At 37.0% G+C, this 26,303-nt stretch overlaps 3 protein-coding genes across 3 annotated transcripts in view; 1 reads left to right on the top strand and 2 right to left on the bottom strand.

Moving 5' to 3' along the window:
• CENPP (centromere protein P) overlaps positions 1 to 26,303 on the top strand; it is a gene marked incomplete at its 5' end in the record, with an annotated part of 109,336 nt that overhangs the window by 9,515 nt on the left and 73,518 nt on the right. The gene's annotated exons all lie outside the window — the stretch shown is intronic.
• On the bottom strand, positions 1,208 to 11,181 carry OGN (osteoglycin). The gene is given in 8 exon segments (XM_079317172.1): positions 1,208 to 3,117; positions 3,426 to 3,521; positions 4,089 to 4,291; positions 4,794 to 4,952; positions 6,897 to 6,981; positions 10,939 to 10,997; positions 11,000 to 11,027; positions 11,029 to 11,181. Coding segments are annotated over 8 exon segments (876 nt in total). The 5' UTR covers positions 11,104 to 11,181; the 3' UTR covers positions 1,208 to 2,946.
• OMD (osteomodulin) lies at positions 19,215 to 25,471 on the bottom strand. Its single transcript, XM_079317173.1, has 3 exons — positions 25,305 to 25,471; positions 22,080 to 23,038; positions 19,215 to 21,549 (listed from the first exon to the last, which is right to left on the bottom strand). The coding sequence occupies exons 2-3, from the start codon at positions 23,014 to 23,016 to the stop codon at positions 21,230 to 21,232; spliced, it is 1,257 nt and encodes a 418-aa protein (XP_079173299.1). The 5' UTR covers positions 23,017 to 23,038; positions 25,305 to 25,471; the 3' UTR covers positions 19,215 to 21,229.

Here is a 26,303-nt window from a genome sequence, read left to right on the forward strand (position 1 = left end):
TAACTAGATTGCCAAGGAGAATGTGTATTTGTAATTTAATGGTTTTAGTAATTTGTGGCAATGCAATTAGACATATGTTATTATTATATGCATAAAACCAACCCAAGAGTCTATCCTGTTAATATTCACACTTACACAACATTAAAAATGAGTTTGTAATCTTAGTATTTTTTTTCCTCCTACCTGCTCTCTAGACTCCCCTGTTTTGGAGATAAAACTGTTGGGGGGGGGTGAATATTGGGTTTAGCTTTTATATCAATCTGTTTATTTTTAAAAGAAAATTGCCAAGCTTTCTATGTAGAAACAAAAGTTTCTGATACTTTCTTCAGAATGTAGTGTAAAAACACCAAAGGCAGTTTCTTTTCTTTCCTGTTTTGGTACTTGAGAAGAAAGGAGTAATGTAGAAGTGGGTGAGTACTTCAAGTAATATTGAGTGCGTTGAGATTAATGGCAATTCTAAATAGGTTTTGAAGGAGCAAATGAAGTGTTTCTCAAGTATTCTGTAGGGCAGGTCTTGCTTTGTCACAATAAATATGTCTGTAAAATGGATTTACATCTGCAAATAATCTTCTAACCTTAGTCTGCTGCGAGGCTGAACAACTGATACATATTGGCAAGGCTAGAAAAGCAGGTTGTTGAAGCTGATACTGATAAACAAGAACAAAAATTCAAGTTTTATTGGAAATACAGAAGAGAAATGAGTGACAGGAAACAAATAGATTGGTTTACATTCAACTTGATGTTAGTACTGGTCGCACAAATAGGAGGTTGGAAGTCCTCCCTACTGAAGCCTTTTTTACTTCATGTTTTGATTAGTTTGCTATGAATGGGGAAAGTGAAATAAAAACACATCAGAGAACTTGGTGCCTGCATGAGGCATTCAGAAAGTACCACTCGTCTACTTTAGTTTCCTCACAGAGTGTTAGGAGCGTTAATTACTGATGATAATTAATGTGTTTCAAAAATATATACAATATTTAAGTGTGAAATTAATTGTGTGGTAGTGAGTAGGTGTTAGAATGTTTATATATGTGTATATATTACAAAAATATGCATTTATTTGCATAGACACACTTTTGCTGATATATACTGATCCTGTTAGTACTGAAAGAGTTTCAGTAGCAATGATTTGTGATGAGAATAAGATCAGAAGCTGCTGCTTATGTAATATTATTACACTTACAGCTGTGTTTTTTCTATCTTAGGCATTTATCACAATAGACATGAGAGAATTGATGGGTTTAATTTTTTCCAAATAGAAATTTGGCTTAACATTGGAATGTATTTTTACATGCTTTGAAATTGCTTTTTATGTTTTGCTAAAAACCTGGGAACATCAAAGTCTTATGATTTATGTGGAAGAATGAAAACCACGTATTGCTGCCGGGCTTGGTTTTGTTCTGAATTAAGACAATGGAATGTCCTTCTTGTTACACTGAATAACTTAAAATGGAAAATACTGAGGATTGCTGCTTTTCTTGGGTAATGGGTTCAGGACAAAAATATCTGTTCAGAATGAAGTGGGCATCAATTCCCCGAAGCACAAGCGCTAACAAATCAAGACTTAGCTAAATAAGATAAATAAAACTAATACAAAATATCTTGTAAAATCAGTATTCTAGATGTAGTGATACATCATCATGCATTTGATGTTTTAGTATTTCTACAAATTAGGTATCTATATTAGCTTCAAAATTAGTACAAAGTAATAGTAACTAGCACACCTTTGGCATTCATTCGTCTGGAGGCTTTACACCTGTGGTGGGTATTTGAGAGGAGAAACTGGATGTCAGAAATGTGCTGTTGTGGAATTGAAAACATTGTGCCCTTTATCAGTGATGGCAAATTTTAGATGAACTGAGTGTCAAGGCCTGCACATGTCAATTTCTGTCTTTAATGCACTGCATAGATTCAAGTAGTTGAGTGAAATGCTTGAAGTTACTTCTGAATTCAGATTAATGATGGAATCAACTTTTTAATTTCAAAGTCTGATTTGATTTTTCCTTAATGATCAGACATTGCTCTGACATGTAGATGAAATCTTAGTCACTTACAGGTAAACACATGAATTCAGCTTTGCACTTAACTATATTGTCACATTTCCTGTCAGGAGAAGGTATGGAACCAAAGCTTGGTCTACATCATTAGTGACTAAAATATTTGAGACGATTATGCTGTACTTAGACCATTTTGAAATAGGAAGCTGGTGTTGCAAAAACAGCTCTTGTGAGAACAGCTCAGCAAAACATATATATTTCACTTAAAAATACATTGTGTAAAAATAAAACACATGTTATTTTCAAAGCAAAATAGTAGAAGGAAATCTAAAACATCCAGTTGCTATGTTGCTTGGTGTATTGAACCTAAATAGGAGTTTTTCTCATTTACCACAAATCAAGGTCTTAATGAAACTTTAATTCATTAAAGCTTTGAGTACTTCTGTTTCTAAATGTAACTTTCTGTCATATGCATCTTCATGCAATACATCTTTGAAGGTCAACTGGAAAGATTTAATTTTGGATTAGAAGAGTCGGATTAGAATTTAGAAGTATCTTTCCTTTAACTTGCTCAAAGAAAATTTTGCATTTTTCTGAAAGTAAAATATGGTGCTATTATGAGTGCTGGTAAAGAATGAGAGCAAGCAGTTTTGTGTTACTTTTACATAGAGAGTAAGGGGTGAAATAAAAGCAGAGATGATGTGTGTGCATATACATATATTTTTACACTTCCATTAACAGAAAAGATTCTGAAAGCATGAGGGATATAGTAACTACTAGAGTGACTGGTTTGAAATGCTTACATGAGAGGAGAACGGTGCAACACAGCAGAAGGTCCTGGGAATGCAGGGGAAGAGCATTAGTAAGGGAGAGGATATGAGTTGTAAACAGAGGGAGAGATGGCCCTTGCTGCACGCCTGGGCCTGGCAGTGCAGTGGCAGGAGCAGTGCTAGTAGTAGGTCCCCACGGGCAGCATCCTCAGGCAGGAGAAGGCGTTGACGTGCTTGGCCAGCACGATGGGGTTGCCCTCCATGCGGATCTCATCCATGCGCGTGCGGATGTAGCGCGTGTTGTTGGACTTGCAGAACGTGTCGTCCGTGATGGTGGTGATGTTGTTGTACTGCAAACCAAAATGGTTTCATAAGTAAATGCATACCTGCGTTGTAGATAAAAGATTATAGCTTCTTTTTTGCCATTTCCCATCCCTGATGTACAGAAACCAATAATAAATCCTTGCATGGGAATTGGCAGTTTCTGAACTTCCGGGTGCTTGTGGCTGTACAGTACATTGGTACAGTAAATTGTTTTATTCAGAGGTGGAGTGGAAAACTGTAGTGGGAACTGTTTTAAAACAGAACAAGTTTGATTTAAGTCTGTAACTCCTGAGATGTTACCTAAGACAATGTTAAAGAAATCCTTTGGCAATACCTGAAGGTGAAGAATGCGCAGACTCTCCGGTAAGTTCAGGGGAACAGATTCCAGTGCGTTGTGTCCTAAGTAGAGGTAGGCCAAATTAGTGAGCTTCTGTTAAACAGAAAGAGAGGTTACTGATGCTGGATTACTCAGGTTAAGTAACTCATACCTGTTTACAAGACAGCAGTGATTTTTTTCTGATCACATGACATGTAAACTAATGTAACAAAAGCCATTCTTTTGCTGTGAATGTTGTATTCTATTATATCAAGAAATTCATAAAACTTGTGTTTGGGCAATTTGTGTCAACATGTCAGTTATAAAAGTTGAGACCACTATAAAGTGCTATCTATATATTGCTTATTATTACTTCTGTGATCCTCAGAACTCTACTTGACCCGTCAATTTTTGAACATTTTTTCTTTACATGTTAGAGAGAAAGCAAGCAGGTGAGATATTTCATAGAAAATTATTTTCTACATGGAGAACATGAGTGTGTGCACCAATTACTCATATTCCAGAGTGCCTTAAAAGCAAAGCAAAAGCTGGAAAGCTGCTTCATCGTAGTTTGCTTCTTAGATTACAAAAAATACAGAACAATAATTTGGTGGCAGACTGAATAGTCTGGTTCCTAATTTTGTTTACTTTGGTTACCTAAATTATTGGGTTTTTCCTTACCTTGAAAGCATTTGCTTTGATTCCTCTGCTCTTGATTCTGTTTTGGTTTGCATTAAATGTTGTTAGTTTGGGAGGTAGAACGGGAAGTTTTACAAGTCGATTTTCAGCAAGAGAAAGTTCTTCCAACAGCAGAAGCTTTGAAAAGGCTCCATCTTCTATTTCTTCTATTCTGTTTCCACTAAAATCAATTCTTCTCAAGGTAGCTTTACAAAAAGAAATTTAAATCTAAATATTGATTTTTATAGTTACATGGCATGTGAAATGTGTATGGCTGTATATGCTGAATGTTATACTGTTGGCTGCAGTATCTAGATTGTTATCCGCAAATGCAAATACTATTAAAATAGGGGTAAAATTGACATCTGGGTTTTTTTCCTGGTCTTAACTTGGAAAAAAAATAAAAAAGGGAAATCCACTGGATCCTTATTTTTGTCTTAGACATAACATGATCTCAGATATTAATAGACTTTGTCTTGCTGTGGAGTGAGATAGCTGGCAGAGCTGTCCCTGGAGCATTTGAAGGAAAAATAATGCCTGGTCACTTCAGACTGGCTGGGATGCAGAGCTGAATTTTTACTTTCAGCAATCTCCTCTTTGCCTGACTGTTGGGGAGTATTAAGATGTTTACAGGGTGCAAAATGCATTTCCATTTTGCCTTTCCATTTAGTATTGTAGAACAGAGATGGAAATCGGGGTGTGACTCACTGATGTCGGCGAAGTCCGAGGCTGCGATCCTTTTGATCTTGTTGAAGCGAGCGTACAGGTAGGCGGTTTCCTTGGGCAGGGGCGGCACGGCCTCGATGTCGATCTCCTCGCAGTACACGGAGCCGCTCAGGCACACGCACAGCAGACACGTGGGCAGGTCTGCCAGCAGGGGTTGAGACACAGCTGCAGCTTATTCAACTCGCTTCAGCTTGCTTACTCAAAATACTGAGAGTCCCCGTTGTTAAATTTATAAAAAAATTCCATTTGCATCAAGTTCTGAGAAGATTTAATGGTCTCAACTGCTCTGCAGTTTATTGTGTGTGCTTTCCTTGTGTATAATCTCTGTTCTTACCTGAGAGCGTGTGAATGCTATTAATTGGCCTGAATTCAGCTTAAATCCTTAGCTGGCTAAGAGTATGGTGAATGTGACAACTGCAAGTTTGTGACCATGTTAAATACCACATTTGGAACCAAACCCACAAGGAGAAACACCTGGCAGTGCATGCTTTTGGTACTGTAAATGAATTGGAGCATGTTGTTCCTATCTACTGTTTTGTCTAAACCTTTTGATAAAAACTCCAGCAATTACATTAATATATTATATATGGTTTAGGTTGGAAGAGACATTAGAGATCATCTTATTCCAGCCCCCTGCTACAGACAGGGACACCTTCCAATAGACTAGGTTGCTCAGAGCCTTGTGGACAATCTCTGTCAGTTTTATGCTTGAGACTTTTACAGCTGTTGTTTTAAGCAGATATAAACTTTTTGTAATGTAGTTTGAGACCTTTGTGGCTTGTCCTGTTCCTTATGGACAGTAGTAAAATATCAGTAACTTCTGATTTGCTCTAATCTTTTCTGCCAGCAATACTGAAATACATATAATGATCATGGCTTTGAATCCAGTTTCAGCACCACTGCTGTGTCTCATGCTGTGTTTCCTATATTTTGGGAGTTTTGGTTGGCTTCCACCCTGGAGTGAATGCAGTGCAGACAGCCATGGTCATTCCATGAGGTAGTTGTCACTACACAGCAAAACAGGGCCTTTTACAACTAGTGAGGATTTACAAAAGCAGCTGGTCAATAGTGGGGAGCCAACCCAGTACATGTAACAGGAATTCTTTTTTTTACAGCAGCAATGCAGAGAACAGAATTAAGATCTTGAGGTTTAGCTTTGTGAATATCATGATTTTTAGGCTGCAGAGTTCTGCCCTATTTGGTGGTTTGGTCTGTTGGGGTTTTTGGTTTTTTTTTTTTAATTTAATGGCTTGTTTTCATATGTTTGTGTAGGAAATGGAAAAAGTCAAACAGTGTTGTTGCTGTTAAAAAGGCAATAGTTTTTATGCTTGTATGTCTAGAAGCTTTGATATTCTTGGAGGCTTGCTCATCATTTGATGGGGGCTTGTTGACAGGGGCTGTTTGGCAATAATTAACCTTGAGTTAGCACTTTGGTGGAGATTGACAGTCCACTGGTCTTACTGAATCATTAGTTATTTTTGGAAGTTTAGATCACAGGCACACAAAATAAGTGTCTCTTTTTCTCACTGCTCTGTTTGGCAGAGGAACTTTGTCCGTTTCATGTGTAGAGAGCATTAGGAGAAATCTGGACAATGTACCCAGAGCCAGTAGAAAGCTTTGGCAAATGAAGAATGTTCCTGATTTATTTTAAACATTGATCTCCCTGATCATCAGATGTAAATTTGAGAACAGCCAATTGTTCAAATAAATCCATTGAATTAATTAATGAAATACATTGTATTTCATCATCACTTGGTTAAACTGTGGTACTTACTGGGGGATGTATTTTGTTGTCTTGCCTAACTTATTTAACTTGGGTACATCTCAATGGCAAATATGACTGGGCAAGTCTGTGGAGAGGCTTACAAACTGTGCTTTGTGTATTCAGTTTACCTGAGGATCCTTTAAAGTTTTCAACCTGTTCCATCAGAAGTTAGAAGGTTTTCCACAGAAGATATGAAAGACATTCATAAATGAAAAGATTAATTCTGTAGCCTTTTATATCCTTTGCACATTACATTTGTACATTAAAATATATTCTCTTGGATATCTTTGACATCACAATATTCATATCAGTTAACTTACTTGTGTCCTTTGTTGCTGGGACATCGAGTTGGCTGTCGTCACTTTGCAGCATTAGGGAAGTGTCAAGAGAAACATTTGTTCCATCCTTTGTGAGAGAGTAATTGTTATTTTAAAGCACAAGCCACAGACAAAAAGCCACAAAGCATTACCAGGATCAGTAATAACATCTTTTAAAGTGAACTTCCTACAAGGCACTTCCTTAGGGCACTTAATTTTTAAAATGCTTTTCTAGATTGGATGACTAATGTGATGTATTGTCACTTTTACATGTGAACTATTCACTTCAAAAGACAAGAAGGGAAGGTGCTGCCAGTGCTCTTTAGAGAACTCAAGCTCTTCAGGGAAAGACAGTAGACACTAAATAGAAAATATAGTCTGTGTCGTGGGAAAAAATATGTAAGTGGTGGGTATTTCCAGAGTTTCTAAGATCAAGATTTTGCATATAATCCAAAATTTAATAGAGTGCTTGTGAGTATAAGTTATATTTTGTTGTTGTTTTACCTAAATAATCTTCATAAAATGACTGAGATGCCCATCCATTTAAAGCTATTCCAACTTCCTCCTGGAGACAGCCATCACATCTTTTCAACTGCAGGGCAACTGAGTTTATAAACACATTCCTTGCAGGTATTGGTTGAAATTGAGTAATTGGCTTCCATGATCTGCATGTAAGTTGTTTTAAGTGTGGGCTGCTAACAGAAAGGGCCTTTTGTGATGCAGAGAGCAGTAGTCAGGTTTTCATTGGATACTGGAGGAGTTTTAGAGATTTACCTGTTATTACTGTATTTACAGTATGGTTACAGTGGATTATTGTGATTTGCAGCATTAAAGTTAGGGATTTCAGTTTGACTGTGGAAGTGTTTTTTTGTTTTAAATTGGATTTATTTTTTTTTTAATGGGGAATATTTGTAGGACAGAATAAGTCAATGTATTTTTTTTTTGTGTGTGTGGCTATTGGAAACACATGAAGAAAAGAACAGGAAGATGTTTTGCTTTAAACCTGCTTAAGGATAGGCCTGGCAGGAACAAGTGCTCTGTTGGAGAGCTGCTTGCACATTGGGAGTGCTGACAAATGCACCCCTTTTAGTTTTCTTAATCCTCCCACTCTCCCCTCCTTCAGGCACACAGGTGGTTCATCTGCAAGTGTAGTGTGCAAGTGAGAGCTCTCAAGCTCATTCTGATATTTTGTTCTAGCTGGTATTTAGTTGCTTGTGTATACTTTACTGTGGGAATTTTTGTATTCTGCAAAACAAACCCCTCAGGCTTGACATAAAGCCTGAGAAATGAGTATCTTGGCCAGCCTCCTGTCATTTTGACCCCTTTTTAGCCTGTGAATCATCTGTCCCTTGGCTCTTTCCTGTGTCTGCCTCTCCAGCTTCTGGCTCTGGTTTGGGCTAGCTTGGTTTGTCCCAGTGAAGTTTTAGGTTCCCAGTAGGATTCTGGCAGCAGTTTGGCCGTGCTGGGTGGAGGGAAGCTGAGGGTGTCAGCTCAGCAGCTACACTCTGTCTCACAGAAGCTTTCAGCAGGAGTTAGCTCACAAAGATAGATTAATTAGACACATGAAGATGTGGACCTTGAGGTATCTGTGCCAGTGGAGACTTCTGAGTGCATGGACTGCTCATGGAACAAATGGACTTGTATGGCTGCAGCTGGTTTGGCTCCTGAGGGACATTTAATAACATTTGCTGGCACAGCTTATCTGTCCCAGGTGAAGTTTTCTTTCACAGTCTCTTACTTTGGCCATCAAAGTAGTCCTTGATGGGATTTCTTAGCAGAATGCAATGTATTGCTAATTTCAGTCAGTGGGAAATGTCACAAAAATTAAAATTGGTAATTTGCAGAATGCCATTAAATTCCTAAAATTAAGAAAGTATTTGCTGATCAGTCATGAAAATTCCTAACTGTGGAGTATCAGTGCAGAAGATTGTTTGGATTGTAACCACAAGTTTATTACTTGCATATGTAAGGAATGCATGGAAGGAATATTGGCCTACTCACATACTTAAATTCCACCTGACTTTTACACTTTACTGCACAGATACATTAACACTTTACATCTAAATGCTCCAACCATCTTCAAGTTTCTGCAAAATAATTTATTAATCTTATAACACAAAGGTCTGGTAGTTTATAGTCATGAAATTAGTCCAGATGTGAGACAGCATGTAATTGAGGGTTCTGTTCTCTTGTGGAACTTAAGATTTTGTGTTTTAAATTTCTCAATTTTTTTATTCAAGACTAGTGTGTCCGTTGGTTCAAATAATCTAGTAATAAATTTCTTCTGATGTTTGTGGTAAAAGTCTTTTTTGTCTAACTGTGTGTTCAAGCATACAGTAAGGAGTTAAACTTGTATGCAAGATAGATTTCTGACTGGGCATGCTGAGGAAACATTATGGCATGCATTCAGTTCCAGTTAACACTTGGAATATTTTGGGGAGTAAAACTGGTGCAATAAATGAATAGAAGATCTGTTTGTGCACCCCATGATTTAAACACTAGCACTTGTGTCGATGTAGTTGCACATAAGGAACTCGTTTATTATTTTGCAATGAAAACATGTCAATGGAGAGCTGACCTGATGGAAATAATGACTGACTACATTCCTAGAATTATCCTAAGCAGAACTGTTGGCCTTCAGAAGACCTCCAGCTTATAGCACTGCCAGGAGGAATTTGATTTGTCTGTGGCACATCTACCATTTCCATGTAGGTATACTCCTTTTTTCCTTTGCTGAAGCAGCAGCAATCTTCTGCAAGCATTTAGTAATGAGTGTCATCTGATGCTGTGCCTAGCAGGTTAAAGTTAGCAGGTTTAGTAATTTTAAAAAGCTTACTTCTGAGTAGATAGTTACCAGTTAGTTAGGAGTCATTTATATAGTCCCTTTTTCCTGGGTTTATGAAAACATGTTACTTCATCACTGTGGCAGATGTCAGATTTAAAAATACTTTAGCCGTTTTTTTGCTATAAATATGTAGCTGATTGTTTTAGCCAACAGTGGAAAGCTGTAATATAAGTAGAACTGGGAAATATTAAAAAGGTGTATGACAGTGATTTTTCTATATTTGGACTGCGGGTTTTTACTTATCTTTTGCTGTTTTATTTTTCTTGCTTATCAGTCTAAGTTAATATTAATGAAACCCTCCTTGAGCTTTTCATACTGGGCTGTTACCACTTGGTTTGGATTTGTGGTATTTTCCTTGGCAACTACTCCTGGGACAATTGCTGCTGGTTGTTCTCCCTGATCAGTGTTGTATCTCCTCTATTGTTGTGGTTAGGTCTGAATGGGGGGTGAGATGTGTAACTGTCCCTGGCACTTCACATAATTCTCCAATAGCTTTGTGTCTTCTACTTCTGTATTGAAATTCAGAGGCAGAAATGTGGAGCACCCAACACAAATATTCTGTTTGGAGATGTTGGTGAGTGCACTGAGATGTTGGGGATATTTTCTTTATTAAGGCCCTCAAAGTATTAATGTGCAAGTGACTCTTCCAGCACTGGATATTCTGTAGAAGTTTGGGACTGCTAAACTGTTGAGCTGTAAAAAATCCAAACCACCCACCCCTAAAAAACTGAGGCAAGAAACTTGATAGTTTGGCAAGTCAAAAGAGGAACTGTGGTTTATACTGGCAGATTATGTTCAATAAAAAGGGGGGTTCCAATTATTACTTTAATAGTAAAAAGAACCAACCAACCAAAAACCTTTCTTGTTTTTAAGCAAACTCACTGAGTTAACATAGTTCAAATTGTTAAGCTAGTAATTAATATCCTGTTCTGAAACATTATGATTGCAGGCACATAATAACAGCAGGTTGTAATGATGCTTTAGCCTTATTTGTGCAAGCCTGCCTTCTGTGGCTACTCAGACTCTAGTAAGGGTAATGTTTTTGTGGTTTTAGTTTGAGTGGCTTTCCCCCTTTGTCTGAACCCATTGTGTGTTTCCCTGTTATTTTAGGACTTTTCCATAAAACTCACATGCATGCATGTACACCCTTTTTCATATAATACTTAGTTTAAATATTAAAAAAGAAATATAAATAAATACCTTTCTTATATCGTTGGGCTGCATTTCATAATCGTGTTGGGTCAGGCTTTCCATGGAAAATCGTAATCATACTCATACAACTGTAGTGTCTTCTTGCTGTAGAGGTGGTGCTGGATTTACCCAAGAACAAACCAAACAAAAAAAAGTAGCCTGCAAAGTCTCCATTCCTGCCCAGAACAATGTATGTGGCTTTCAGTGAGCTGGTGAAGATCTGCTTGTGCCTGGACTCCTGGAGAACCCTTTTCTTGGGACTGGAAATGAAATGCAATCCATCAAAACAATATTTAAAGCCTAGAGGACTTGTTGGCAGTGGTTTCTAACACATAAGGAACATGGAACAACTTTTAACTCTTGATATCCTTTAATTAGACTCTAACTTTATAAAACCTATTCTTAACATGAGAAGAAACTGGGAATAATAAAACATTTTTTCAGCTAATAAGGAACATATTCTCTAAATTGCATTTGCTTGTTTCCCAGTTTATTTTTGTTAAAAGCAAGACAATTTTGTTAATGCTAATATTGGCATATATGTAAATGAACTAATTAAAATATGTGAGGTTGAAATGCATTTTCTCTTATTGTCAGAATAAGAGTTTTCATACCAAGTGCTCTCTACCTGTATCTTCTCATTGTCTTCTACTTTACATTTGAGACTAACAAGAGAAGATAATACCCTCAGAATATTTCACAGTTTTGGGCACTTTTCAGGCAGGAAAGGGGAAAGGGGCCTGCAAACATGATCTCTGAAACATAACAAATATGCATGCAATATTTAAAAAAAATCTTTGCACTAGCATTTTTTCTCCTCTTTACTGTAGTTTAATTTAAGGTCTGAGTTAATCTACTTTTAGGAAAAAAAATCCACCTACCTTTTTAGCAGTTTCCAAGCTCTTCACTGAAAAACCAGATGTCCTTATCTATAGTTACTCTTTTGTCAATGTACTTTAGGTTCAACATATGCATTACATCCAAATTGTTGAAATGAATACTCTCTCAAAGTCTGACAGTCTGAAGAGTGCTTTCCATGGGGTAAAAACACTTTGCCAGCATTCTCTCCAGGGTGAGAGGTAATATCCGGAGCAGGGGGTTGTACTTTGCATAACATTTGCAAATGCTGAGCCTGTGTAGCTCATCCTACTTTTGGTGTTCTTGTTAAAATGGCAGCATCCTGCTTTGTGGTAAAAAAGGCTTTTTCTGTAAATCAAATATTAATTGTGCAAACTGGAGGTCTCTAATAAAGCATGTGTTATCCATTTTGTGAAATGCTTCAGCCTTGAGACAAAGCAGCTGCTTTCTGAGACAGAGGTAGAGCCAAAACACACGTCTGTTCTATTAGTCACATTTTGTGAATAGTGAAATGTTCTATTACAAGTTTTACATGTTTAGAGACGTTTTACCTACCTATGAAAAGGAAACTTTTCAGTCTGAAAAGTTCTGGAAAAATGTTCTTTGGAATTTCTTGTGTTTGTGTTGAGATTTTTAGACAATCAATGTCTAAATGCCTCATTAATTGACTTATCAGAGTTTATCAAAAAAATGGGTTTCACAAAAAATACTTGCTTTGAGTAAAGTTCTGTTTCAGTTCTATAGATAACTCAGTGAATGCCATCCAGGTGTAAAATTTCCAGCTGAACTATGAGCAGCAGTTTTCTGGATTTGTAATGCGTTTCTTGCTCCCCCATCCTTTTCCTCATTATGAATTTTTGGCAGTCAGCTCAAATGGGAGACAGATGACCAACTTTGAAAGTTTATAGAGTAGCTTTCTCAAGTCTTTAAAAAGTATGTAGCAATAAAATCTAGTGGGAATATATCCAGATTTACATTTCTCTTTTATTGTCATACCTTTTTTTTTTTTTTTTTTTTTACCTAGACTAATACTGGTGATAACTTAAGCAAAAGGTCCACAGTTTTTCTTTCAAATGCTGTCTTGTTTAGCAGTGAAATGTCTGTAGGAAATCTGCAGAGTGACTACTGCCAGTTGCTGTCTAAAATATTTTTGAGCTTATAATACTACCAGTTTCTGAAGTAGTTGAATTTTACAAAAATATTTGTAGCTTGGTTCATTAACAAATTTAATAATGTGATGTTTTGGACTTGAAGCTTGCTTTAGGATAATGCTGTGATGATAAAATGGAGATATGAAGGGAAGAGGCTCAATAAAAATGGAAACTGGAGCCTGAATCTCATTGGATGTTACTCTGCTGGAACAATAAGGACACCAGGAGTCTGGGAGTGGTTAAATTCAGTGTCAGTCCCATCTTAGCATCCCTCATGCCTTTGTGCATGTCTGGGAAGTAATGACACAGCTCTGCTTTGTACTAACCCTTTCCAGCTGCCATCCCTCTGCCAAACATCCACATTAGGATTTCCTCTGTCTCTGGGGCATCCAGATGTTTCCATGTGTAATCAAAGTTGAGTGTAATCAAAGGATGACTATTCTAAGGGAAAAAAAACTACTAAGTATTGAAGCTTAAAGCAAGATATAAAATATTAAATATATTTGCTATATTCTTATTATAATCTGTTTGGTAAGTACTGAAATCCTAGATTTCACAGCTATGTAGAATGTCTTAGGAATAGCTTTATCTTTTCCTTACATATGACAACCTTAATAAATGAGGGAAAACTACTTGATAAATGAGGCCTTGAAAATGTAGGAAGTCCTCATTCATGGAAACACTTGTTTGTGTCTGCAAAAGGAGAAGAGGCTCTGAATTTTTAGACAACTTCAGGAACAGCTTCTGCACAAAATGTGAAAAGTCTGTGTTCATCAGGATCACAAGATTTTGGTTGTGTGCTTATTACAAAAAGGTTGTTGTGTGTGTACTCATTGCAATAGGGGCCCCTCTCAGAAGCTCATGAATGCTTCCTTACAAATGCATTCAGAGAGATGTTAAGTAGCACATTTGGTGTGATAACATCAAGGAGTAGCTTATGGTGCCAAATTAAGTGGTAACCTTGTCCCATAGTTTGTCTGCATTGTCACGAAAGAAGAAAATATATCAGCAAATAATGTCAGATAAAAGCAGTTTTTACCTGAACATGTAGCAGATGCTCAGATAAGCACAAGGATGGGGATTAGATGAGTGGCTGCAAACAAGGAAGGGGAGAACTGCTTCCTTCAACTGCTTTGTTCCTGCTCAGAGTGACTGGAAATAACCACAATATCCAGGTGATGTGAGATGAAATATGTGGTTCATATGCATGGGCAGTAGGGGAGCTCACAGGAAATACCCTGGCAAGCAAGGAGTGTTTTCTAGGCTCTGTCAGTGCTTGGAAATTGGATGTATAAGTGTCTGTGGCTTGGACTCTGGTTACATGGATCCATGTACTTGGTAGGTGGTTTCTCTTCTGGAAACATAAACCTGCTGTGTTGTTAACCCTTTGAGCTCCAGTTTTTGAAGAGAGCCTTTATAATATGTTCAAGGTGTGTTTTTTGATTTCCACATGATATCTCATTTGCACTGAGTGATTTCCCCACAAAGTACTTTCAGCTGGACTGTTAGGATTTTGAAAAGGTTATTTTTCCTAATTTTCTTGACATGGCTTAAATTTGAACAGTAATAATTTTCCTGTAATTTTGAAAGGCTATAAATGTAGCTGAAGGTGCAAAGGAATCACAAGATTCGTTTTCTTGTAGTGGATAGAACCCAAGGCAGATTAATGGGATTGGATTTTGGTCTCTGCATTCTGCTGTCAGAAAAACTTAGCTTTGGGTGAGAAGGGTTGCATACCCTTAGTAGGTATAAAAGTAGGCATAAAATTTGCCTTAGGTTGTTTTCTGTCATGTTAGAAATGAAGACTAAAGAGCTTTCAGGAGAGATGAAGTGAGAAGCTTGAATGGGTCTAGATAGCAGAGGTAGGAAAAACATGATAGCAAGATAGAAATTATGGTAATTATCCAAACTATATGACTAAATCTTCAGCATCTGGGCAAGAATCTAGTATTTAGTTTATTTGTCAATACAGAGGGGAGTAGACTTTCCTCTGTGCAAGTCAGGATGGAAATGACTTCTCCAAGGTGCCTACAGGAATCAGATGGGGGTAGGGGCTGGCACTGCCTATGTAAAAACTTGTGGCTGTGCAACAGGTGGCAAAACACTGGAAAAGGAAAAATGGGGAGGAAAAAACATAGGGCCTTACATCTGGGTGCAAGGGTAAATGCACTATGAGGCAGCACTAGGGAGAGTCCCATGAAGTTGCTATCAAGATATTCCTTATTAAATAAACCAAAGCTGAGGTTCTTTTTAATCACTCAGGTTTGTTCTATATTTAGACAAAGTGAATTTTGCAGCTGCTTAAAGACCTTGGCTCTCATCTTGTGTCATAGTCTCTAGAGGATGATATTGGAAACTTGTCATTTCTGAGTTTTACTGTTTATAAGTATTCTTGGAAAAAAGTACCATGGATTATTGCTTAGCTGACCTGTGCTGATGGTGGGTGCTGGGAATCACTTATATGGAATACTCCAAGTCAGTGTTTTCTTCTTATGGCCAGACATCTGTGTAGGACAGAATGAGATGAGGACAAATTAGGAAAGCTTTTAAAGATTCCTGGGCATTTATAAACGTGGACACAATGCTGGATTTTCTTCTGTGTATGATATTTCTGCTTCATGTGGAAGGTAACATTTTGGAGGTTCCTTGACATAACTCTTGTGTAGAGTGTGACTGAAACACCTCACAGTGTTGATCAGCTGCTCTGGATTGGAGTCATGATAAAAAAGGTTTTCTAGAGGAAAACACGGTTATTGCACTAGCCTGATAATGTGTGTGGTATGAAACTTCTCAGTCTCCTTCATTCCCTTCTGCTTTTTGTTTTGTTGCTTTTCTATACCCTCCTGACAGAGGGTATAGAAATAGTTTTCAGACAGTTTAATGCCAGTAATGATGATGGGGTTGCATTCATTCTGGGAACTAAAAGTATGGCAGAGGGAGGAGGGAGCAGTCTCCTGGTTCAAGAACTGAAGGTGGTGCTATGGAAGAGTCGATTTGTAAAGCAAAGTGAAGTTCAGCTCAGCATCCTTGAGGGATAAAAGAGGGTTCAGAGGTAGTATTAAATGTAAAATAAATGTCATCATGTCCTAGAGAGAAAACTTAGAACATTCTTCAAGATTAAGAATCACTGAAGAAGTAGTTATGCATAAACACCTCCAGATTTTTATGAAAAGTTGCAACTATTTCCAAGGCTCAGTGAATTAAATTAATTTAGGTCACTGTCAGGGCCACCAGCTGCAAAATGGAGACAGCTGAAAAATGACCTAGTGATTGTATGAACATCCTTCCATATGTTTCTGACTTATAATCAGAATTTTTTAAGGCTGAAGACATTACCTTTATTTCTTGTATTTCTGGAAAAGAAAAACTCCTTTTATCAGTTACTATGTTATAAATTAATTAAGCACATTGCAAATATCATGCACAATATTAAACAGAAATCAGACTATGGTTAACAACTGCAAATTGTAACCAGACTAACAGTGCTGTCTATTTACCCAGACCTCTCTGTCAAGCACATGTTCTCTTGAACTTTGCTGTGTGACATCAGTTATATCCTGAAACAAAAGCCAACCTACTGCAACTTATTATAATTTCTTAGAATTCCTTCCAAAATTGGCATTACTTCCTTATGACAATACCATCATTTGTTGAGAGCTGTTACTATGTCCACAGGCACATTTGAGTCAGGGCTCCAAGAATCATTGGCCTTATTCATATTTTACTTCAGTGTTCCAGATATCTGTTCCTTGTGTTCTTCATAGCATCTGCTTTGCTCTCTGTGTTAATGGCTCATCTTCACATTTATCTGTTTTCCTTGTGTTGTACTTTTAGGATAGGGAAGGGTTGATTAATTTTTTTTTTTTCCTCTCCTTCTCTATAGATGATTAATTAATGAAATGAATTACAAGATTGTTTCTATTTATTTTCCTTTTGAATTCATTAGCTTGTTAGAAATATGAATTTTGGACAAAATAGTTAAAAACGTTTAAAATGTTTGTGTTTGTGGAATTCCATAAATTTCAGTAGTGTATACACAAATTGGCTTATAGCTGAATAGTTCATACTCTGGCAGCAGTACTGGAAAATAATTGTGAAATCTCTTCAATGTGTATTGTTTTTTTAAAAATATAGTATGTTCCCCTTTGCTGCTTCTCAGGTAGGAAATGCCTATGCTTATAACTCACAATGATCAGGTTGGGCAACAAAGGAGGAAATGGATTTGTATTGTAAAAGTGGAATGGGAATATGTTAAACTAAGTCAGAAAACGTGTACTGTAAAACATCTGTTTTCTATATAGGACCTTCTGTCCTCATCCACATAACTTTTATTATCAGAGTACTGAAACAAAGTTTAAAAAAATATTTATTGGAAAAAACAAAATATATTCCCACTTTTTTGGGCTAAAGGAAGAAATACAGACTGTTGGACTGAACTACTATTATTTCTCTTTCTTTTGACTTTATAAAAACATCTTGTGGCTGGTGCTTGACCTGAATTGCTCAGAGTTAAAACCTAGATCAGGCTTTGTTTCTATATTTTCTGATTGTGCTGTAAACAAACTCATTAAGCTATTTGATTGTTTTACTGTTACTGATGAAATCAATAGCATGTTTAGTTGTTAGTTTATGAACCTATTTCCTCCTTTAAAAACATTGTATAATCTGAAATAAGTACCAGAGCAAACATGAAGGGAATATGTTTTACACTGCATGAAGGCAGTAGAAGTGAGGAGAAGTACCAGCACATTACCATGGGGCAGGATAGTGAACTCTTAGTGGAATTAATAATAAAGGTTAGTGTACAACATCCTGTGTCCAGCAATGCCCATAAAAGGTGCTTTGGGAAGACAGAGAATAGAACAATCATGTATGATCCTTGTCTCTAGCCTGTCTTCAAATGTTCTTCCATTCTCCAACCATTTTCAGCACTTTTGTACCTACTGGGTTTCGTTTAGCAGCCTTTAATGGAGCTCTTCCAAGGAACTCAATTACTGTCCCAGTCTTTTCTCAACACAGTGTCTAAAATTGCTGCTGCATCCACTGTGTCCTCAGGTACATGGGACACATGTTCTTCATTTGATGGATTGTACTGGAGCAGTGGACCCCCCAGTCTTGCTGTCAATGCAACTCATCCTGTTGTGGATATCTCTGCATCCCCCCTCATCCACACTTTGCTGAGCCCTGGTGCATTCCACATTGTTTTTATAGCAGCCAATCCTAACCTTTGGTGACCTTTCTCTAATCCTTTTCCAGTCATGCCCTATGTAACTGCACCAGCTACCTGAGGCTTTGGAAATCAATACTGCAGTTAATGCCTGGGTGAGCCATAGATTTATGGCAGTGTCTTGATGTCTCTTGTTTTCCATTTGTCTCTAGTTACTCTCTACATTTGAGTTTCCTTTTTATGACTCCTGGGCTCTGAGCCAGTGTTTTCACTGAGCACCTATTGCTACTGAAGCTGCTACTCCTGAGTCTTGCTCTGAGTGATGTTGGTGAGGTCATCCTTCGTTAGTTTTAATGTGGAACTAAGATCATCATTTCCATGGACATCACTTCTCATTTAACAGTGATGAGCTCCATTGGCTGGTGAGCATTCTGAGGACTTTTGCAGCCATTCTTGAGCAACACTTAGCAGTCATTGTTGGCATCTCACTTCTCAGCCTGGTTTGTCTATCTCTTGCTAGCATTTTTAATGGAATCAATTCCAGCCCAGGCCCTTTGCAAAGTTCCCACCAGTGGGATCCCCTCCCAGTAAGAATTGACCATATATTCTTAGGCTCTTTCTCATATTTTATTTGATTTTTGTTCATGATGTTGCCTTTTAATCTGTGGCAACTTAATTTCCCTAAGAACATTTAGGCTGTTTGCATCAGGATCTCCATTTTCCACAACCTTCATGATTCCTTCAGAGAACATATTCACAAGGCAAAACTAATTACTTTTACAGAAGGCATCCCCTATGTTCAGAGCAAATTGCACTCAGCTAGATACTCATTAATCCAGTACTTTATTATAAATTCTCATTTCTCTAAGGCTACCAAGTTTTTACTTCCCTGTCCACTGTAAAAGCCTTTCTGGAATAAGTGTCCTGTGTGCTACTGATTACATGATAATATTAACTGAAATAAAAGTAAATTATAATGGTTCTGCTTGTAATACAAATTTCATGTTCCACCTGAATGAATCAAGTGTAGTAAGACAGCTCTGAAGTTTTCATAAATTTCCAGTTTGGCTTTGAAAAATGCATATAGCATCAATATTTTTACTTATGTATTAAAACTAAAGCTAAGCTTTGTTTCATAAATGTCTTTAAAAAGCAGAAAGTTTGTGATAAAATATGTAATATTCATACTATGGCAGGATAATGTTCTTTTATTTTTAAAGCTGAGCAAGCCTTTTAACAAAGCCTCTTATTTTAGGTTTGTATTTTGTGCACCAGACACTTAAAATTTGAAATAGCTGAAAGGCTCTTGAAGGTTAATATACTACATGTATATATTAATAAAGCAATAAAGTTATAGATATATCTAAATTCTTGTATATACTGTACATAATGATATTGAGTACTTAAATGAAGGAATGAATATGTGCATGTGTTCCTTATTCAGAAACCCAGAGGTGCTTGTAGGTGATAATGTTAATACATGTTTTTTTTTTTTTTAATGCAGAAAAATTCTGTGCTGATGTGAATTTGTGGGATGACCATAAAATAGTTTGCTATGGATACTGAGTCTATTCAGAATGCAGATAAGAAAAAGGAGAGAGAAGCAGATTTCTCAAATTAGTTGGCTAAAGATCCACAAATTAATAACAATAGAAAAAATTTTGTACCCACAAATTCTTAAAACCAATTGTCCTTAAAGACTACATATATTCTTAAAGTTTACATTCATAACTTTACAATAAATCTTTCTCTTAAAAAGAAGTCATTAAGTATTTTCATTTTCTTAATAATTCAGTTGATACATCAGAAAACATAAATATGAAAATGGGCCTAAAAAATAACTGAAATTCTAAGAGAAAACATGAAACCTGCCTAACTTCTCAAATTCTAATAGAAATCTGATTACATTGTACTTAAAGTGCAGGATGACTAAAAAGACTATATAAAATTATGCAAAGTTGGTAGTATGATGTATGGATCTATCACTTGCAGACATTTCATTTTGCTGTTGAAAACAGTTTTTTTTCCTCACAGCTAGTAAAGCTCTATCAGGGAAAAAGTGCTGAATAATAAGGAAATTATTTTTAAAAGGCAATAAAGTGCTCTATAGTGTTATCTTCCCCTGTAGTTACCTGGATCTGTTTCTAGGTATAAGATATAACAAAAATTTGCATAGCTCTAAGCTTTGTTCAGGTTACTTAAAGCAATGTTGATTCACTTTGAAGCAGAATGCAGCTCATTGGTATTAGCTGTCCAGAGGGATAATCTAAATTAATAGTTTTAAAAAGCTGCAATTGTATTCTTCCTATTCTACTTGATGAATAATTCTAAATGCAAAGACTACATTGCATTTCTCTGTGTCTTCTGAAATAACATGGGCTGAAGCATAAGGAAAATATAAAAGCTAATGGTTTGGTTGTGTTAATGCTTCTGCTTTTCCCTAGATCCCAGCAGCTTGGTGAAAGATTGTTGTGTTAGTAAGAAGCTGAAATTTCCTTTGAAAGATTGTGGTAGTTTAAGAACAGCCAAAAAAGTGAATATTATAATACAGCTTGTCAGGACTCTTGAAACATAATATGGGGAAGGTTTGAAGTTCCATATTTGTGATGTCCTCATCCAATTAGAAATTGGAAGATCTGTATTTCTGGGAGATGCAGAGGAACCTTGTAGAAGTATTTTGTAATCTCAGTCACTTGTCCTAGTGTGTCTCTTTGCTTCTGCTGTCAGCAGAAGGATGTAGAGCTGGGTGGATTTTTGGTCTTAATCACTTGTTCCAATTGAATTATGACACTGATTTGTATTTTAGTAATTTTGCAATTGGGTCACTTAAGGACACAGAAGTTTTTCAGGTCAATTTTCTTTCACTTCAGCTGCTCATCCAAAGGTGAGCCCATTATCAACCCAGGTTATGTGTCAGACCTTTATCTAATGCTCAGGTGAATGCTCTTTGTTCCTAGTATTGTTTTTTACTATATCAATAATAAGATATTTACCTACTTTAAACTCCCATCTCCACTCTATAGATGCATCTTGAATATCCCAAACTGCCCTGTTGTTCTAGGATCAATACAAATAACCCAGACTAATGACAAATTTCCATGTATACTTATTAACAATGATTACTTCAGTGATAGTAAGGATGGAAATAGCTGTCTTCTGCTTCATGATCTTCTTCAGTTTCTTGATTGAGCGTTTCTTGGTTGTCCTCTGCTTCCTGGAATTCCTCTGGTGTTAGAAACCGCCGGAACACCGGTGTTCTGAGCCCGCTTGGCCTGCTGACTGTGACATTTTGCTCTCCATAATAAATGGTTCTGATGAGGGGGAAGCAGAAGAAGGCGTAGGTGCTGATGGGGCTCGTGAGCTTGTTCTGGTCCACCCGGATGTAGGTTAACTGCTTGATGTTCAGTGGGTCCAGGGTTGGGCACATCACAGTAACATTGATGTCTGGAAGAGAGGGAAAAGTATTCATTCAAATGCAGAAAGTGGTTATGGTTAAGACTATTGCAAAAGTAAAACTTACATTTTGGTATTTAATATGGCAAATGTTCTTGTGGTGCATAGTAATATAACCCTTCTCTATGTTTTGAATCAGTTTTGTGAATGACAATAGTACCAGTTTGGGGACTTGCAAAATAGAAGGTTGTAAGGTAAAGAATTTGTAATTACTGTTTTATGTGAATGAAATGCTTTCATACTTCCTTTTCTCTGTATGTTTTTATCAGTTGCCAAATCAGAAGCAATTTTCAAAAATATTTTAGCTATTACATGAAAAGCTGGTATTAACTTTTACAAAGAATTGTGAATTAGAGGAAAGCTTCAAAAATTAAATCCTCTCTAATTTCAAATTGGTCTGAAATGACTGAGGATGTGTTTATATTGCATCCCAAAGAATATAGCGTGATATTCTCCCCACACTCCTCCAATGCCAAAACCCACTAAGTATTGCTTTTTATGAAGTTTAACCATCAACCTACTTTCAATTTCATTGTTTTCAATGTACAAATGCTGCAAACTTCTTGGAATATAGAACACTTGCTTCAGTTTGTTATGTCCCAGATTAAGTTCTAGAAGGTTGGGTAGATTAAAGGTGTTGTGTGGAATATTCTGCAGGTTGTTGTGGGACATTCTTAGAGCAATGATGTGGGGAAGCCTGTTGAAATAGTTTTCTGGAATATGAGAAATTGAGTTATTTTCAAGAGAAAGATGCCGAAGTGATGGTGGCAAGTCAGGAGGCATTGTCTGTAATTTGTTGTTGCACAAGTTGAGCTGCATTAAATTTTTCATGTTTGAAAAGGGTTTTCCTTTCAATACTGAGTCATCAAGTAAGTTATTGCAAAGGTCAAGCATGGTCATGTTGGGCAATCCTTCCAATGCATTTCCAGGTAAGCGGGAAATCTTATTAAAACCAAGGAGGAGCCTCTCCAGAGAGCTGGGCAGAGGGAATGGAAATTCTTCTAATTCATTATGTTGTAGATGAAGTTGCACTAAGTTTGAAAGCTTGGCAAAAACACCATGGTCAATCATATGGAATTTAATCTTGTTGTAGCTGAGGTTAATTTCTCTTACGAAAGTAACATTGGTGAATGGTCCTGCAGGCACAGCTTCAATGTTGTTGTTTTGCAGATAAAGTTGTTGGACGTGACTGGGGATGTTTGGAATTGTCTTGAGTTTCCGGTGGTCACAGTACATGGATAAGGGGAAAGCTGGTGGGCAAAAGCATTCTTTGGCACACTCAACTGGGAAAGGAAAACGAGGAACTTCAGCTTGGCTGTTTGGGTTAAAATAATATGGAAGTTGATGATCTGGCTCCCCACCATATTCATCCTCAAAATCATAGTCTTCATACTGACAAAAGACCAAAGCAGCCCAGAGGAGGAGGAGGAAAATTGATGAGTGGCTCAGAATCCCCATATTTAAATTTATACGTTGTGACCTGTTGATAAGAAGAAACATTAATTTTAGCTAATTATAAAGTAAATACTAAAAAAGTTTTAAGAAGCAGCAGTATATAATGAAGTAAGTATAATAGTGCCTTTTTTTGGCAACACTGTCTGTGACATTACTGGGAAACCCAAGTTTTGATCTGTACCTTCCATGTAAAAAACAAATAAATTTACTGTCCTTTTGTTTACTGTGTGTGAACAGAGGTTTTCTGGTCTGACTTCAGACAAGGAACAGCTTTCAAGTTCTGCTGTGCTTGATACTGAAGGGTACCACAACAAGATTGTTTCTATAAGGAGAACATTAAAATAAATTGCTTGGAAATATTGTATATTATGTAAAATAGAAATTTATGTGGCTTTGCAAATTGTATGTTCTGTGGCATTTTATTTTTTCTATTTTCCACAAAACATAACACACTTAGTACTGTGTTAATGATGATATAATGTGATTTTTCTGCTCCCATCATTTGTTTAAAGCCAGTACAATTTAACCATCGTGCACTGCACATGGCATAAAATCTTTAGTGGTAACTTTTCTTTGTAGTCTTCTGCTTTGTAACCATATGTTATTTATAGATGTGTACTAATTTACCTTCCAAGTACCCTTCTGAGGTGAAATCCTGATGCTGCAAAAGGCAAATAATTTTGCAGGTCAAATTTCTGATGCTCAAAGCCACTCTCACATTTTAGAGTACTTTATGCAGTCAAAGGAACCTTGTTATTTGTCAGAATGAGAGCTGTGAATCATGTCAAGGGAATCATGTTCAAATTAAGCAGCCATGAGTGGAAATCCTACATTGCAGGTCAAACCACAGAAGTAATGGAAAAATTTAAGAGAATTTGCTCAGTATAGTACAAGAATCCTGAAGCAGAGAGAGAAAAGCAATTATTTCATTTTTTTCATATATGTTTGGTACCCAAGGGACTCTTTGTGAATATTTGTTTACTGAACACTATCTGTAACAAAGGAGATGAGACAAGTGGTCATTTCTGATGATTCCTAGTGGCAATTACCTAATACTTGATGTATTCTATGAATTTGAACAGCAAAGAGAGAATTTGATGCATGCTTGCAATCGTGCAGTGTGACACAGAGCTGTGTGTGTCAGGGGATGGGTGTCACCATGTGGCACTGCCTACTCTGCATATCTCACTTCACATTTGAATGCAGTCAAGTTTCATAATCGATGTAAACTTTCAAACCAGGTTTGACTGGAGTCAGGAATTCCACTCCAGGCAGGTCCTTAGCAAAGGCAGGGACTCCATATCCCTGCAGCACTGTGGGATGTCTGGGCTAATGAACCAATTAGCAGAGACACAGAGCTGCCTTGCACTGCAGTGCTGTGTAAATGCACTGTGCTGGGCTAAGAAACGATTCTGTGCTTCAGGAGGAACTCACTGGCTTCACATTTCAGACAGTGTATAGCAGAATATCTTCTAATCACTCCTGTTGGTGTCTGTCTAAAATCTGTTCCTGACACCCGTGACTGCCTTCTGGTTTTGTGGAACAGATCCTAGTCTGTCCCCCTTGCCTATTTCATGTTGTTTCCTTTTGATTCCTCCCTCTTCACTAGCAGTCCAGGGCTTGAGCTTCACCTTCTGGTTCTGTTCTCTCAGCACTTCTACTCCATGTCACAAAATTTCCAATTAATAATTTTTGTTCTCAGTGCCACAATTGTCCTTAGAAATCAGGAGGGACAACTCAGGAAAGTCTTCTCTCTTTGGCCTAAGGCCTTTATGGGATTGACTTGCTTGCCATGTGGACAATGTGAAGAGAATTCCCATCATGTCAGATGAAGTGATAAATAAGAAGTAATATATATCAAAATCTCCCACAGGTTTATGGAGAGAGAGGAGCTGATTTTTGGGAGACATTTTGATACTTTGGCTGTAGCTGAGTATCTTCCCAGTAGAATAGTTACTGTCCTGCAGGCTGCAGGTTGCCTTAAAGCACTGAGACACTGGCATGTCTTCATGAAATATCTCTAAGAATTTAACTAGCTTTGAAACACTGCTCATGTCAGGTGAAACTTGATAACAGGAAATGCAGGTCAGTGCACACAATATGGTAAAACACAAAGTTGAAATACAATAGGAAAATCTTAAAAGCTTGATTCTCTACCATCTGTAATAAAGTCAGAGTTTAGTAACCATACTTGTAAGCAGTTAATTTGCTGAAAGCTATATATTATATAACATGCATGAATCACTCTTCACTGAAAAATAACACAATCAGTTCATTTTATTCCTGCTTACCAAGAAAACTTGTTCTTTGGAAGTCTGAGAAGCTCAAGTTGTAGAGGGCAGCAAGTTCTTGTGCTGGTGAAATCATCTGAGACATAGCCTACCCCAGCTGGAGGAACAAAAGGTCTGTCTAAGCCATATTTTGTGGTGAGGAGCCTTGTGGGAAGGCAACACAAAATAATAGCCTTGGTCCCTCTTCTGATTTGCCAGTAAAATTAAAAAAACTGCTTTGTGCCACATCATCACTTGCTGTAGATGCTGTGTCATAGGGCTGTGAAGAAATTTCTCCTTTTGTTCAAATCGCTTCAATACAATTGGCAGGATTCTTTCCATTACCAACTCCCATTTACAAAAAAAAAAAAACCTTCAAAAATGATTGCAGAGGTTATTAGTTCATAATGTGGGTTCAGCTGCAGCGATTCAGTTCTGCAAAGGGTTTGTACTCCCAGGATGAAGTTTAAAACAGTAAAAAAATTAACCTTGCCAAAATCAAGGGGAAGCATGTGCTATAAATAAGCTCTTATAAATACAAATAAGGTCGTATAAACATCTTCCTTATTTTTCCCCCCACAATGTTTGTGTCCTGGCTCCTTCCTGTGAAGGATTTGTTCTATACTGTGCTGTTGGTGAGGTGGTGTTAAAGTTTAGCATTCACAGTAACTTTCCAGCATCATTTTTGCAAAGTTGTAGAGGAAGAGCATAAATCTGGTGAAAAGGGTAAGTATGGCATGAAATATAAACCATTTTACTCGAGAAAATTCTTACTTTTGGTTTTAAGAGGAATTAAAGAAAGAAGGTACAGTTATCTGCCTTAGCTGCATTATACCTGTGATATATGCACAAAATTGAAAAAATGGACAATTTTTTTTTTTTTTGGTGAAGTGGTTTAAGTGCATTATTTATCCAAAGCATTTAATTATGCTTTTGACTTGGTAAAATAAGTAGTTTATTTCAAAATCTGTTCACAGGGAAGAATTGAGTTCTTAAAAATTCTTCTTAAAAAGTGCCTTA

Source organism: Erithacus rubecula (genome assembly GCF_903797595.1).
Source record: "Erithacus rubecula genome assembly, chromosome: 13".
NCBI classification, from domain to species: Eukaryota; Metazoa; Chordata; class Aves; order Passeriformes; family Muscicapidae; genus Erithacus; species Erithacus rubecula.

What these genes read in the sequence shown, in the direction of transcription:
- OMD (XM_079317173.1), bottom strand. Translation starts at nt 23,016, where the DNA reads ATGGGGATTCTGAGCCACTCATCAATTTTCCTCCTCCTCCTCTGGGCT. An exon ending in TGAAAACAATGAAATTGAAA is followed by an intron (nt 21,550 to 22,079) that starts GTAGGTTGATGG and finishes CCTCTCTTCCAG; the next exon opens with ACATCAATGTTACTGTGATG.